At 36.7% G+C, this 17,211-nt stretch overlaps 1 protein-coding gene and 1 pseudogene across 1 annotated transcript in view; one reads left to right on the top strand and one right to left on the bottom strand.

Moving 5' to 3' along the window:
• LOC107659122 (adhesion G protein-coupled receptor A3) overlaps positions 1-1,744 on the bottom strand; it is a 51,375-nt gene extending 49,631 nt beyond the window's left edge. The window contains exon 1 of the mRNA XM_016447951.1: positions 745-1,744. Within this exon, the coding sequence (XP_016303437.1) occupies positions 745-965 (221 nt within the window). The 5' untranslated portion in view covers positions 966-1,744. The remainder of the gene's footprint in view (positions 1-744) is intronic.
• A 2,181-nt stretch (positions 1,745-3,925) lies between these two features.
• On the top strand, positions 3,926-8,024 carry LOC107659113 (cytosolic beta-glucosidase-like; annotated as a pseudogene).
• The last annotated feature ends 9,187 nt before the right edge of the window (positions 8,025-17,211 follow it).

The raw sequence follows: 17,211 nt of genomic DNA, 5'->3' as shown, positions 1-17,211 counted from the left end.
CTTGGCTTATATCGAAATCCTCCGACATTTTTCTTTACAAATCTTCGTTTTGTACTTCTAATTCATGACCAGTGTTTTGTTTTGCTCTTTCTGCTGCGCTTCCGCACTCGTCACTTCTTACCGGACCTTATGCTACATCCTACATCATCCGCTGGAATCAACGCACGTACGACAGTAAGCGGAAGCTAGAGATTACCATTTATAAAGTTTTAAATATGGATATTTTTCTTACAAAAACGCATTGATTCGCTTTAGGAGGCCTTTATTCACCCCCGGAGCCACGTGGGACACTCTTTATGATGAATGGATGCACTTTATTTGACTTCTTTTGGACTATTGAAAAATAACACCCACGTTATAAAGCTTAGAAGAGCCAGGATATTTTTTTTAAATCATGAGGTAATTTTCATTTTTGGGTGAACTATCCCTTTAATAGTGTGTCTAAGTTCTACTCCATTTTAAATTTATGTATATAAAGTTGTATATATATATATATATATATATATATACACACACACACACACAACATAAGGGTAATATGTGTGAATAATATAAGTAATTTAGCTTGATCTGTATTACCTAAAAACTTACTTAAAAACTAGGTTCTGCCTTTCAAACCTTATTCCAGAAGGACCAGCAGGCAACAAATTGCAGGATGACCCCTGTGATGACTGTTAAAGGGCATTTCTGAGATATAGGACAATGTTAAAATGGTTAATGCACTGTAAATAAGTGTTGACTTACAGTGAGACTGTTCTGTTGGGAAATGACTCTGGTGAAGGCACCTGATGGAGCTCCATGTTACTGCAGACCACTTTTCTGTCCAGCGTGGCCCCAGACGGAGAGCTTTTCCCCGCACTTCTGGAGCGTTCATCGTATGATTTACATTCAGAGGATCCAGCAGAGCTCGAGCTCCTGAGCAGCACGAAAGCCAGTAAAAGGACGCAAGAAGCGCCCAGCGACATCCCTCCTGCCTTCGCTGAGATTCACACGGCAAGAAGAGGGGGATAGATTAGCATATAAATAGCCCAGAAAGCCTTTTGTTGTTGTTTATATCTAAACACGACGCAAATTCGTCAAAAGCCATCAAGCAAAGACGCAGGTCAGCACTCCTTTTAAGTCATGGTCAAAATATTGACTCGACGCAACATTAGATGGGTCGATTTATCATGGTTTTGTGCTCTGCACATTAAGCAGCGGTCGAATATCCTCCTTTGTTTTCCATAAGATTCATTTTACAACTCTACAAGCCCTCTCCAGTTGATCTGTAGCAAGTTTCCACTGTTTTACGCGAAGGTGCTCCACTTTAAGTCGCTACATTAGCTTTGTTTCAGTCGAAGTGGAGAGACGCCGCTCCTCCACCAAGAGACAGCTGCAACCATCCCAAGATAACAGTCTCACAAACTCAAGGAAATCTGATCACAAAAACACTTTTCCTCTGCGCTCATCTCATCGCACATTTGGCCTCCAAAGGAAAGCGAAAGCGTTTCTACACGGTTGCTCTTCTACGATTCCATAAAAACGCGAAATATCCGCGTGCTCAACAATAAAACCATTCTTGAGAAACTGAACGCGTAAAGTTGGTTTTCACTTTGCGACTGTTCCACATAGGCTTCAATGCTGCTGTCGACCGCAACGGTAAAGACGCTTTTCGAAGGATCCAAGCGGAATGCGTAACGCAGAGCCCCAGACAGAGTGCGATCCGTGCAGACGGTCAGAACGCGTCCAGCGCGGGGTGTGCTGTTCTTCTCCGGACCCCGGGCTCCATGTTCCATTTCCTCCCCTGACGTCATCATAGGTTTGGCCTGAACTCCAGTCAACACCGATCCCTTCTTCAGTCAAACCCACTGCTGTTGCCCGATCCTTCCATTTAAAATATATTCTGTGCTATTACACTGACACTTCCAACAAGTCTGTGGAATATATATATATATATATATCTGGAAAGCATCTGCTGTGTACAAACATCTGATAGACGTCTCTAAAATGTCAGTTTTACATACATTCTAAATCATAAAAATTTTAAAGACATCTTCTAAATGTCTATTTGACATATGCTAGGAAATGTCGTATAGACGTATTGCAGATGTAAACACAGACGTCTCCGTGATGTACGTGATGCTATCAGGGATGTGATTGATAAGGTCCCTTATATTTTTAGAGTGTTTGCTCATCTGCAATACAGACATTTCCTATCAGACTTTTTTTTTCATATATTAATTTTGCTTATGTACAGGTGTTTGTTTGTTTTCATTGTGTTTATGTGTTCCTTTTGTTTGTTACAAATGAAATTTTGGGTAATGCTCATTAATATTCAGTGTTTATACAGCATCATTTCTGCTTGCTTAATAAACAAACAAACAAATACAGACATAAATACATAAATAAATAGTTTAAGTTTTAATTTAAATTTTAAAACTTAAAACTATAATTACATTTTAGTTTCCATGCTTTTCTGGGCTAGCAAATTATTTCAACTTTTAGTCATTTAAACTTGCTAAAATTGTTAGTGTATACAACTGGGCCGAATTTTCAGAGATGATTGAATTGAGATACACGATATAGTGTGTGTGTGTGTGTGTACGCGCGTTTTTGTGACAAATGAGGACATAAATTTGTATAATGACAAAGGTATGACATAGGTATTACAAGGAGAAGATGACTTTTCAGGACATTACCCCATGTCCCCACTTTTCAAAACGCTTATAAATCACACAGAATGGAGTGTATTGAAAATCTGAAATAGCACAAAGTTTCCTGTAAGGGGTAGGTTTAGGGGTAGGGTTGGTGTAGGGCAATAGAATATACGGTCTGTACAGTATAAAAACCATTACGCCTATGGGATGTCCCCACTTTTCACAAAAACAAACCTGCGTGTGTGTGTGTGTGTGTGTGTGTGTGTGTGTGTTTGTGTGTGTGTGTTTAAGATTTAAGTAAATTACACAAAATAAAAATGTGATTAAAATGTGACAAAAATATAACTGACCCACTTCTGTCGTTAACTAACTGTATGAAAAAGGACATCCATTTCCTTTCAAGATTACAGCTTTCCATTACAAAACCACAAAACAAAATGCAACACAATACCAAAGAATCTTGATCCATTGTGGAGGTTCTCATTTGTTTATTAGTGGCCCTCACAAAAGGCTCTCTTTACACTGCTGTGCTAAAAACAAGTTCAGACAGGTTGGCAGTAAAAACAAGGTAGCCTATAGACGGGCTCTCATAGCAGAACAACCTGAAGAGAACAATGCCTTGTGTGCAGCGTTTGTGACACTGAATCGAGTGGAGATGTTTCTGTTTCCAATGGGAGCATCGATCTTTCTCATATATTGTCTTTTTGATCAGGGACAATTTAGAAGCCGTGTGTAGAGAGGACTGCACTGCATGCAGGTCTTTGTCCTTGGGCTATTCAATTTTCATTTCCATTAGTAGCCTAATATTTGCTTTTTAGTATTTTAAGAAACTTGAGATGCGGTACAGACTTGCATTACAGACTGATCAGAATCGGAATGAGCTTTATTCGCCAAGTGTGTGCACACACAAGGAATTTGTTGTGTTTTTTTTTAGGAGCTCTTGGTACATACATACATACATACATATATGACACTGAGAACAGAAAGAACATTTAAATAAGTAACTAAGACTAAGGAAAAAATAAAATAAATAAATAAATAATAATGAAGTATAATAAAGTAAAACCGTACTCTGTGAGATGTATTTAAAAAAAATAAAATAATTAAATGTAACTTTTAAAAGATTTGTTGGGTGTCGTGCTGGAGGTGCGAAAGGTTATCGAAATGAAAGCAGAAGTATTTTATTTAGCTCTTTCAACACTGCGATAACGTCGTGTCGTTGTCCCTTCATTATCGTCCTTTAAAAATGTCTGACCTTTTTTAACACGACTTTTCGTGGGGAGCTGAGACTGCTACTTATCAAATAACTTAGAAGGTCAAGTTTACACTAGTGCTCATATTTACTGTAGTATTCCGACGAAATGGTTATCGACTCATTTGCAAATCCAGGGTGGAATCACGACCATTTGCAGTTAGTAAGAACACAAAAAGTACTATACTTTAATGTGGTATCATTGTAATATCATAGTTTTTTGGATATTTACCATGGTAATTATATGGTAGCCTATACTTTAAAGTACCTTATACTACCATGCGCATACCATGCTATAATATCACTGTGTCATAGCACCACCACAGTAATTTTTGTTAAAAGTAGATTTTTTTTTAATGGATTTTTTCTGTAGCAGTCAAGTTTTCAACTTTGTTATTTGACAGCTGTACATTATGAAAAATTAAGTGTTAATATGTATAATGTAGGTCTAAACTTTCAGATGAATTTCCTAACTGTCTTGCAGGTGGCTGGGATATGGATGGTAGAGGCCCCAGCGTATGGGACACATTCTGCCATGCCAAAGGAAAGGATGGGTGTTTGAAGACCATACTGGAGATGTAGCCTGTAACAGCTATCAGCTCTGGGAAGAGTACCTGAAATGTATCCAGCAGCTGGGACTCACCCATTACCGTCTGTCCATATCCTGGTCACGGCTCCTTCCCGACAGAACCACAAATCATGTCAATCCAAAAGGTGATCCGGGACAAATTTTACTATTCTTTACTCTTTAAAATTACTATGAAATCAAAATGGATGATTCTGTTTTTTTTTTTTTTTAAATAAAATTAAATTGCAGCAATTAGTAAACGACAACAATCCAATCAGTTTCCAATGGATAAAATCAAGTTCTGCCATACATCTCTCCTCATTTCTGAAGCCGTTGAACTCAGATAAACATCAATAGAGTAGTATATACAGTATATATATATATATATATATATATATACTACTCTATTGATGTTTATATTTCAAGAATTTAACTTGATGTACTAAAATAAATAAAAGTAAATAAACTATAACTAATTAATAAAAACTATGAAGACACATAGTAAAAAAACTAATACAAATGACAAAAACATGCAACAAAATTACTAAAACTTGAAAATATACATCAAAACAAAATAGTAAAAAATTCAAAATATTAACAAAAGCTATAATAGTATATCAAAGATACTAAAATAACACTGCATTAGAGAAGAACATTTCCATTTCATGTCGACTTTTTACATTCTGTTTGCTGAAACAGTTTTGGCCTGTTTGTTACCATAACATTATACTCCATGAAGTTTCTTTACTGTGTGCTTGATGCTTTTTTGTAACCCTCAGGTGTGGCGTATTATAACAAAGTGATCGACGACTTGATTGCTTGTGCCGTGACCCCCATGATCACATTGTACCACATGGACTTACCACAGGCCTTGCAGGATCTCGGCAGATGGAGCTCAACAGAGATTGCAGACATCTTTGAAAGTTATGCCAGGTTTTGCTTTAAGATCTTTGGGGACAGAGTGAAGCTGTGGATCACACTGAACGAGCCCTATGTTTGTGCCAAGTTGGGCCATGAGGATGGGACCTTTGCCCCTGGGATCAAAGATCCAGGAATATCAGTTTACTTGGCGGGTCATAACATGCTGCGTGCCTACACCAAAGCCTGGCATACTTATAATAATTATTTCAGGCCTTTACAAGCAGGGCAAGTATCTCTTGCCCTGAACAGTGACTGGGCAGAGCCGCTGGACGCGGGCTCTCCTAAACATGCTGCAGCCACTGAGCGCTACAAGGACTTCACTCTAGACTGGTTTGCCTGTCCTTTGTTTTGCACAGGAGATTACCCAGAGTCCATGAGGTCCAGGATTGAGTCTAGGAGCTTGGATCTGGGATACAAGCAGGGCTCAAGGCTCCCACACTTCTCAAAGGATGAGCCCTGTCCTCTGGGCACGGCGGATTTCTTTGCACTGAATTATTACACGTCTCGGAAAGTAAAAGATTTAAATGGTGGTAGTAAGAAGAATGAGCTCAGTTTTGTGTGCGATCAGGGGGCAGAGGTTGTTGTTGACCCATCGTGGCCCATTTGTGGGGTGCACTGGTTGGCCGTTGTTCCTGATGGATTGCGGAAATTGCTCAAATATATAAAGGTACTTTCATTTATTTGAACAAGTATCTACACTAGGGGTCGACCGATATATTTACTGATTATTACAGATCAAGTAGACCGAGAACCGATATATGTAAAGATGAAAATTGATGTCAAAATTAAGAATAACAAGGGCTCTGACAAAAACTCTTTAAATGCTTTTAAATAATTTTATCGGCAAATCGGTTTTGGAACTGACCGATACCGATAACCATAAAAAAGCTTAATATCGGCACCGATAATCGGTCGACCCCCAATCTACACATTATATTTAATTGGGTGTATATTCATTATATAGAGATATATTGGCATATTAACAAAATCATAAGCATTTGCTTGTTTCTTTAGGACACATACACCAGTCTGCCCATTTATATCACAGAAAATGGCTTTTCCCAGATGGGGCCGGTTCAGATAGAAGATACCGACCATTCCCAGTTCTATCAGGACACTCTGCAGGAAGTTGGTAAAGGTACTGTCATATTAACACTGCTCAATGTGTAATAAAATACAGAGAGCAAAGTTCATTTTACACAGTTAGACTATAATGCCATTGTGTGCTTATCAAGTGTACTGAATGTGCACTTGTAGTCTACTTAAAATCTTAAAAGTATTTTTTTTTAATATATTTGCAGATAATATAATATTAATAAATTATAAGACATAAAGAGAGTACACATTAAAGAGTCAAACACTAAACATTAAAGATTAAACTCTCATAGAGAACACATTCATTACTTTCTTAACACACTTTTAAAGCACACTTTGTAATGTCAAATTAAAAGTTTCGCTTTAAAGAGCATTTAAACCTTCTTTTAATGTTTTAAAGGTTGTTGTGTTTTAAAAAGGATACTTATTTTGACATGTTGACTAACATACTGAAGCACATGGAAAGTGGTTTATTATAATTTGAACTTAGTGTTTTATTTGATATTAAATTCAAATATTTTAAATGTACTTAATTGCAACTTTGTCATTGCAAATGTGTAATTACAAATATATTTCAATGCATGACATACAAGTTTTAGTATAAATGACATTAAGGTATGTTCAGCAGTAACCATATTTCAAAGGCAATAGAAGCAATTATAAAATTACACATAAAGGTCACTCTTAAGGTCAAGCAATTATATATATTAAAATTACATTTTAATTTAACTGCAATTTATATGCTATTATGTGTCTGAAAACATTACATTCAGTTCAAACTTTTTCTTTTAAAGTATATTATAGCTGTAATAAGTACACTTTTTCTAAGTATGCTAAACTATCCTTTTCACAAGGGTGGCTGTAGTCCTGAAATGGTAAAATCCAGCTATTGTAGCTTTGAGACCCAGACAAATTGAAGTATTTCAAATAATAGAAACTATAATCTGATAGGAGCTCTGTTCTGAGGACGATCTCTACATGATGTGTTTGTCTTCCAGCTATCAGTCAAGACAGATTGAATGTAAAGGGATATTTTGCCCGGTCTCTGCTGGATAACTTTGAGTGGAATGATGGCTACAGTGTACGCTTCGGCCTGTTTCATGTGGATTTCTCTGCACCTGACCTGAAGCGCACTATTTACGGCTCAGGTAGAGAGTATGCTGCTGTGATATCCAAACATCGCTCCCAGACCAAACCCAAGAGCATTTAATTCCTAACATATTAAATCAACATAATATTACACTTGCAAAAATAACGTCTAATGAAAATGCTATAATTCTATTTTTGGGATACTAAATAATGATGAGCCTTACAGGATCAAAAGTGGTTATTTTACAGTGTTATTTGCTGTAAAACACTCACTGAGTGAGTCACATAACACTATGAAAAAAAAATCTTGTTAAATTAAAGTTCGACTTTAATTACTTTAGCTGAGGGCCCTTGATCTTTTAGTATGAAGCATGAAGCAAGAAAACAGTATGAGTTTTTGTTCTGATATAGGATGACGTTTTGTGGTTTTCTTATATGTGACCCTGGACCACAAAAGCAGTCTTAAGTCGCTGGGGTATATTTGTAGCAATAGCCAAAAAAACATTGTATGGGTCAAAATTATAGATTTTTCCTTTATGCCAAAAATCATTACGATATTAAGTAAAGATCATGTTCCATGAAGATATTTTGTAAATTCCCAACTGTAAATATATAAAAACTTAATTTTTGATTAGCAATATGCATTGCTAAGAACTTAATTTGGATAACTTTAAAGGCGATTTTCTCAATATTTAGATTTTTTTGCACCCTCAGATTCCAGATTTTCAAATATTGTCCTATCATAACAAACCACAGATCAACGGAAAGCGTATTTATTCAGCTTTCAGATGATGTATAAATCTCAATTTCGAAAAATTGACCCATATGACTGGTTTTGTGGTCCATATTTTCACATATTTTGTGTATGATACTTTTGTAAAGCTGTATTTTTAAGCTGAATAAAATTGGACTGCTTCTTAAATCTATGCAAAAAAGCAGGCATTGTGTATTCAAAGGATGCACATAGACAATATCTGATTTCTACGAGTGGTTTTCTCTGACTGTGGAGGATATCTATTCTTGTACAGAACCGTGCACAGAAAAAAATGCATAAGGAAAAAAATTTGATTTAAGGTGACTTGAAAAAGATTTATTGACCAAGAATAACCAGTAGAGTCATCATAGATGAATATTACATTCAAAGAGAATCAGGGTTTCAGTTCCAGTGTTTTGTTGATGCATACTGCCTCTGTGTGGTCCAAAGTGGTATTATATTTGGCACAGCATTTTGTGCTGGTATATTGTTTTGCATTGCTTTATATGAATCCTACAGGCATTAAACAAACCTAATGGTGTAAGATGACAATGTGTATGAGATATTAATGTAACCATTTGTTGTAATTTACATGAGGCCATGTAATATACATGCAAACTGAAGTTACGTTAACTGGATTGCACATGTAATTACTATTGAGAATGAGGTTATGCTGAACCTAATCGCAGCCCTGAACTCCCAAGGGAGTAAATGACTGCAGAAATTATGGTTCTGTTCTAATTATTGACCCTGGAACAGACATTATTGCATCATCTAAATGCATAATATGAGATCACAAATCTTTAAAACGAGAACTTGGAGACAATTCTTTGTGGGGGAGATTAAATATTGAAATATTAGCATTTGAAGTATTATCTTGTAGAATGTTTGAGTAGTATTTTTCATATTGTATTGTTCAATCTATTTGAATCGGAGCACAATTGTATTAAGCCATTTTTAATCCACATGTTCCAGTCAGGGTGGCAAATAATAATATTTTAAACAGAATGTTTCTTGACTCTGAATTAGTGCATTTAATTGTAACTTTCAATCATTTTCACTGATGGACAATTGTACAGATGACAAATTATCCGAGGCACGTTTTTATTGGACCGTACTTGTTATATTTTGACAGACCTTATGAAATATTCAGCAACAAGGGAACTCATTAGATTAATATAAATTAACTGAATATTTTAGCTGCTAATTAACTGTTTCTAATATGAAGTAGCCTATGTTAAAAACCTGGAGTCAGTCCTAGAGCAGGGTTGCCACGGTTAAAACCTGGAAATATCTTAGAATTGTTATGATTTCCAGGCTGGAAAAAGTCATGGCAATTACCTGATTCCTAAAACATAGTTGTTTTTTTCCACCCTATTTATGCACGAATATTAATGAATTAATTTAGTTAGGTAGTGCAATCTCTAGAAAATTATTTTAATAACTCTTGTTCGCTAATCATGAATAACTTGAACAAAATCTTGAAAGGTCAAGAGGTGTTGGAACCCTGCTAGCTAAGCATCCTATCGTTTTCAGCATCTGTGACTGTAAGTGCTGATTGATTTGGCTCCAGTGTTGGGGGAGAAGCCAGCAGGGAGTGAAAGACGGTCTAGGGGGATAAAGAGGTGGAAACAGAGATATCCTGTGAGATATAGGCAGTCACAATGAATAAACCACAGAGGAAGAAGAAAAACAAAGCATGCATGAGAGAGAATCCATTACAAAGTGCTTTTTCTAATAAAGTCAAACGCAATTAACATGAAGTGAAAAGCTGCTTGTTTGTAAGGACAAAAAATTTCAAACTTCAAATTGTTTCTACCGGCTAAAATACAAATCTTCTATATGTAATATTGCTTTCTTCAGCAAAAAAGTTGTCTCATCTGAATCAGGAGAGAAATATGCACAGATCAAGTATCGTTTACAAGCCAAAACATTTATAAACAAATATGTTGTTGGATTTGGATTTGAGAGGACAACAGGAGATGGGCTTGTTTACTAGAGGAAGCATTATTATCAGCTGTTTGGACTCTCATTCTGATGGCACCCATTCACTGCAGAGGATCCATTGGTGAGACAGTGATGCAATGCAAACTCATCTACATCTGCGATGGCCTGAGGGTGAGTACGTTTCCTGGCAAATTTTCATTTTTGGGTGAACTATTCCTTTAAATATACCTGAATGAAAATGACTGAGGCCTTTCACTATGAATTTGCCCGCGTCTACACATAATACATAAAGAGCTATTGGTGGTTCAGTGGTATTTTGTGATAAATATGTCAGATGAAGTTGTTTTTCTATTAAATATTCTCAAGCACACTTGTTTATTTCTGCTTTTATGTGTTTGTTTTTTCTAGTTTCCACTTTTAAATCAAAATTGGATTATACCATGGAATTAATATTTAACATCTTCACAAAGATTTGTGAAGGGGAAACATAAAAGATAGAGCTGTATAGGAGACAGCAATAAAAGTAAACTCTCCCATACTGTCGTGACATTCAATTGAGTGACTACAGCCTGTTTGGACCGAAGTGAATGGGAACACTAATGGCACAATTACAAGGGATTTGCCATTTCTGCTGGCGTGAGGACTGTACTTTCAGCAGCCAGTTCAGCGTGGCATGTACATTTTCAGTTCCATTTAGTCCTGAATAATAGGCGCTCACTGTGAACTGTCATCATCTGAGTGGCTGAAAAAGTCCTCCCTCGGGCCCCAATAATGACAGGAATATATTCTCAAATGATACTGAGTCTTTGTTTGTATAATATCTCTGAAAAAAAAAAAAACTCTTATAAGCTTTAGACCAAGAGTCTAGATTATTGCGCCAAGTGCATTTTATTTTATTATTATTATTATTACAACCTTTATTTTACCAGGAAGCACACTGAGATTAAAAATCTTGGTAACACTTTAATACAGGGACCAATTCTCACTATTAACTAGTTTCTTATTAGCATATACCTATTATTAACATATTGGCTGTTTATTAGTAACTAACTCATTACATTTATATAGCGCTTTTCTAGGCACTCAAAGCGCTTTACTGGGCTACTTATAAAGCACATATTCTGCATGACCATATTCTACATCCCTAATCCTATCCAATACCCTAAACTTAACAACTACCTTACTAACTATTAATAAGCAGTAAATTAGGAGTTTATTGAGGCAAACGTTGTAGTTAATGGTTTGTTAATATTATTGGACCTTAAAAATAAAGTGTGACCAAAATCTCTTTTACAAGGGCGTCCTGGCCAAGATTGACAGCAACACAGCTCACGTGGGTTTAACGGATAACATCCATCCATACATACCTACATATACAAACAAGCAAGTTAATACAAATTTCGAAAATAAAATATACAATGAAAAAAGAATATCAATACATAACTAGTCAGAACATCTGTAACCCAATGTTTCTTTAAAATCTTTTTTAAAGACTCCAATTTACAAAATATTCCAGGCAGAGGGAGCAGCAAATTTAGTAGAAAAAAAAGAAAGGAAAAGGAAAAAATATAATAAAATTAAAAATACAGTTTTTGCAGTATACTCACACTTCACAGCCTTAATGAATATAAGATGCTTTTTCATCTCGTCATAGATGATGTGAAATGCTTGAACAGACTGACTATGTTCCCTGTAACTCTGATTCTATTGGCATGCAGGTCCGTACAGGTAAGCGACAGTCATCCATACGGCTGACACATGGAGCTATGAGCTGAGACAGTGACTGATGGCTGTAAGTGGGGCACTGGGAGTGATGCCATGCCGGAAGAGGTTGTCCTGCGGCCCCCCCATGGCAGATAAGAGATGGATACCACCCTGGATTGAGGGCTGTGGTGGATGGACGGGAGGAGGGGCAAGACTGTGTGGCTAAACCTTGAGAATAGATAGCTGGTGAATTACAGCCTCTCATCTTCAAATGTGATGGACGGGGTAGTGGAAAATGCCCGGCGGAGTGAGTGCCAGCTGCTGCTGTTTGGTACTTTGGCAAGGAAGTACCATATGATGGACTATCTGATCAGTGAGTTTTTCTAAAAACATATTGGTTCCCTTTCGATACTTCACTCGTACTGCGTCTTGCTTAAGACGCATATGGGAAAAAGCCTTTAACGGAATGCTCTCGCTGAGAGCACGAGTCTCGCTCTTCTCAACTCGCGGACCACCTTCATTGAAGGCAGCCCCGCTCTCCCGTTTCTCCTCTCTCAGCGAGCCTCGGAGAGAGAAACAGCGGAGTCAGGGAACTAAGCAACCGGGTCTGAGCGCTCGCATGCCGGCACTGTACCCGTGTGCTCGCTCTCCCCGTTGCACTCCGATCCGCCGCAGAAGGGCAGTGAGCTACGCGCTTACTGAGACTACTCGGTTACTAATGTAACCTCGGTTCCCTGAGATACGGGAATGAGTACTGCGTTGCTGGCCGTGCTATGTAGCTGCACGACTCAATCATTGCTTCAGTCGAAGTAAACCTGAGAATCCTGTGGCGAGCGCCCGCTTATATAGCCAGATGCCCCGCCCATTCTGGCGGGCTTTGGCGGGCTGCCACGCCATTGGTTCGTTTTTAAAGCCCTGCACGAACCAATGGCCGTGCAGTTTCACTGCGTGAATGAAATAGGCTTCAGTTCAGGAGAAAAAAGGCTTTTTCCCATATGCGTCTTAAGCAAGACGCAGTACTCGTTCCCGTATCTCAGGGAACCAAGGTTACGTTAGTAACCGAGTACGTTATCTCTTATACCTTCTAAACGAATCACCGCATTGCTTCTCTTTAACCCTTAAAGGAATAGTTCACCCAAAAACGAAAAGTTGCTGAAAATGTCCTCACCCTCAGGCCATCCAAGATGAGTTTGTTTCTTCAGATGAACAGATTTGGAGAAATGTAGCATTATATCACTCGCTCACCAGTGGATCCTCTGCAGTGAATGGGTGCCGTCAGAATGAGAGTGCAAACAGCTGATAAAAACATCACAATAATCCACAAGTAATCCACACCACTCCAGTCCATCAGTTAACATCTTGTGAAAAAAAATAAAAAAAGCTGTGTGTTTGTAAGAAACAAATCTATGATTAGGATATTTTTAACCTTAAATCCTTGCTTCTGGCCAAAATACAAGTCCTTTATCCAAAATATTGCTTTCTCGATTGAAAAAGTTGTCTTGTCTGCATCAGGAGAGAAATATGCACAGATCAAACACCGTTTACAAGCGAAAACAGTTCAAAACATGTATGTATAGACCTATATACATGTATATATAGTATGCATAGAAATGTTTATTGAGCAGCAAATCAGCATATTAGAATGATTTCTGGAGGATCATTTGACACTGAAGACTGAATGATGCTGAAAATTCAGCTTTGATCACAGGAATAAATTACATTTTAAAATATGATTCACTAATGTTTAGTATGAATAATTGGTATGAAGGGGATAGATCTAGCATGAATGGGAAACTAATATTAGGGGGCAGTTGTTATTATTATTATTATATTTTGTATTATTGTATGTATTAATAAATAAGTACTAAACAAACAAACAAACAAACAAACAAACTGTAAAATAGAGACAGACAGACAGACAGACAGACAGATAGATAGATAGATAGATAGATAGATAGATAGATAGATAGATAGATAATCTCTGGTTAGAATATACAATCATGCAGATTTTATGGAGTGAAGCATTCTAATATATGCTAAATGAGTGTGATGCATAGGATACTGTACAGTGATGAGTCACCTCTGTAGGGGAGCAGAAAAAAATCCCCCGGAGACAATGTGCAATCAACAATCTGTCCTCGTCCTTCACATCCTCTTTTGCCTATTGCTGCCGGCTGCTACTTTATAATCCAGGATTGCCAACCCGTGTCGCCATGTCCTACCCACTGACCAGATAAAGTGCTATACAGTTTTTCACATGTGTACTCTTTCAATAATTTAGAGATTTTAATTTGATTGTATTTATTTATTTATTTTTTGCTGTTTAATATGTTTAAGATATGACCACGAAAGCTGCCTTTATTTGATTTAAAAATACAGTAAAAACGGTAATAATGTGAAATATTATTCCAATTTAAAATAAACATTTTCTATTGTAATATGTTGCAAAATGTAATTTATTTCTGTGATCAAAGCTGAATTTTCAGCATAATTACTCCAGTCTTCAGTGTCACATGATCCTTCAGAAATCAGTCTAATATGCTGATCTGCTGCTCAAGAAACATTTCTTATTATCAATGTTAATAACAGATATGCTGCTTCATATTTTTGAGGAAACTGATATAAATGCCTTTATTTAACATGTCCTTGCTGTATAAAATGATTAAATTCTTTCTTTTGTCTTTTCATTTTTTTTTTATTTTTAAATCTTGCTTATCCCATACTTTTGCATCGTAGTGTATCACAGTTTCCACAAAAATATTTAGCAGTTTTCATCTCTGATAATACTGAGAAATGTTTCTTGAGCAGCAAATCAGCATATTAGAATATCAACTTTACCATCACAGGAATAAATTGCATTTTAACAGATATTAAAATTCAAAACAGTTATTTGAAATTGTAATAATATTTCACAATATTACAATTTTTACTGTGTTTTTGATCAAATAAATGCAGCTTTGGTGAGCATAAGAGAGTTCTTTAAAAAAAAAATCTTAATTAAAAATCTTAATTAAATCTTAATTATTCCACACTTCTGACCGGTAGAGTACGTTGTGCCTCCTTAATCAAAAGAATCAAACGGAAACATGCATGCAGCGGAGGACATGGTAATAAAATTACTTTATGGAAACTAATGCAAGCTGACCACCAGAGCTGGATATTTTTGGACCCTGTGTTATCTTAATGATCTCCCCTCCTTCCCAATCCCCAGGTCCAATCCCTCCACCCCAGCCACTGCTTTTAATATAATGAAAGTCCCGTGCTCACAGGTATGCTGTGAAATTAGTCATTCCATTTTTGACAGAAAACCGTGTGCGGAGGGAGACACCTACAGAGGGGATGCTTTAAGGACAGTGATTGCAAATCGAGGGCAACCCCATTTTATTTTATGGGCCTTGGGAAGCATCATGGATTTGCTGCGTCACACACTGGAAGGAGCTAATAAGCATGTCGGAGTCGAAATATTACAATTATGAGTCTACATGCACTTTTTGGTATCGTGTTCGTCTGTTTTTCTCTGAATGCATGTAGGTCATTCTCAGGGATATGTACTTTTCATGCTCTATTCCCTAAGTCTCCCTTACATGCTACTGATAAAATTGACAGGATACTGAACTTGGTCCCTTTATTTGATAGATTTGACTCGGATTAATGTGCAATGCACATTTTCTCATTTTTTTTAGAAATAATACTTTTTGATTGACATTAAAGACATTAATTTAAATAATAAAAAAAAATGTATTATGGTTTCCACAAAAATATGAAGCAGCTCTACACTTATAATGAAAAGAAACGTTTCTTGAGCAGCAAATCAGCATATTAGAATGATTTCTGAAGGATCATGTGACACTAAAGACTGCAGTAATAATGCGGTAAATTCAGCTTTGCATTACAGGGTTAATTACATATTAAAATATATTACAATAGAAATCAGTTCTTCTAAATTGTAATAATATTTCACATTATTACTGATTTTACTGTATTTTTGATCAAACGAATGCAGCCTTGATGAACATAAGAGACTTCTTCAAACATTAAAAACATTAAAAAAATTACTTACTGACCCCAAATTTATTAAAAGTAGTGTATGACATATTATTATTATTATTATTATTATTATTATATTTTACAATATATTCAATAAAAGTAACTTTTATTGAAATGAAAGCATCTGATTATTATGGAAGCCCGTTTCCGCCACTGAATAAAAAATAAAAGCGGTAATTGTGACTTTTTATCTCACAATTCGGACTTTTTTTCACAGAATTGTGAGATATAAATTCGCAATGGCGAGTTATAAAGTCAGAACTGCGAGATATAAATTCACAATTCTGAGAACATATCAGCATAACGCGCAATTGCGAGTTTATATCTCACATTTCTGTGAAAAAAAGTCCGAATTGTGAGATAAAAAGTCGCAATTACCTTTTTTTTTTAATTCAGTGGAGGAAACGGGCTTCCATAGATTATTATTATTTATTTATTTATTTTTTATTGGGGTTATGAACTCGGTACTTTGGCCTGGAGTTGGGTCTGATTTCTTGGAAAATCCTGTAGTAATATTTCCAAATAAAAATAAAGTTTTCAGACTAAAAAAAGCACAGTTTTCCTGAAAATTACGTTTCAAACAGCATGATGTGTTTTTTTTTTTTTTTTTCACTATCAAATTGTGTTGGTAAGGGAACTAGTCCAGCATCTGGTTTAGACTTCATGAATATCAGTTACCACATCCCACCTGTGTTAAATTGGCGGTCATTTAGATAAAAGGCCACTGCTTGGAGTGTACGCAGGGTCGTTCCGCCCCGCAGACACGGCCTGTCGAAAAGTAAGCAGCAGACAGCATTGATTGTCTCCTTATTACCACCGTGTCATTTTGCATAAGCAGCACAACGTGCTGATGGAGACAAGTGTGGCTTCAGGTGTGAAGCAGACATCCAGAAAATGAGTCTCTCTCTCTCTCTCTGTCTCTGTCTCTGTCTCTCTGTCTCTGTGTCTCTCTCTGTCTCTGTCTCTCTCTCTCTGCCTCTGTCTTTGTCTCTCTGTCTCTGTGTCTCTCTCTGTCTCTGTCTCTCTCTGCCTCTGTCTTTGTCTCTCTGTCTCTGTGTCTCTGTGTCTCTCTCTCTCTCTCTCTCTCTCTGTCTCTCTGTCTCTGTCTCTCTCTCTGTCTCTGTCTTTGTCTCTCTGTCTCTGTCTCTGTCTCTCTCTCTCTCTCTCTCTCTCTGTGTCTCTCAGTCTCTGTCTCTCA

The sequence above is a fragment of the Sinocyclocheilus anshuiensis genome, unplaced genomic scaffold (assembly GCF_001515605.1).
Source record: "Sinocyclocheilus anshuiensis isolate Anshui unplaced genomic scaffold, SAMN03320099.WGS_v1.1 scaffold87, whole genome shotgun sequence".
Lineage (NCBI taxonomy): Eukaryota > Metazoa > Chordata > Actinopteri > Cypriniformes > Cyprinidae > Sinocyclocheilus > Sinocyclocheilus anshuiensis.
This window is presented reverse-complemented; position numbering and strand designations above follow the sequence as displayed.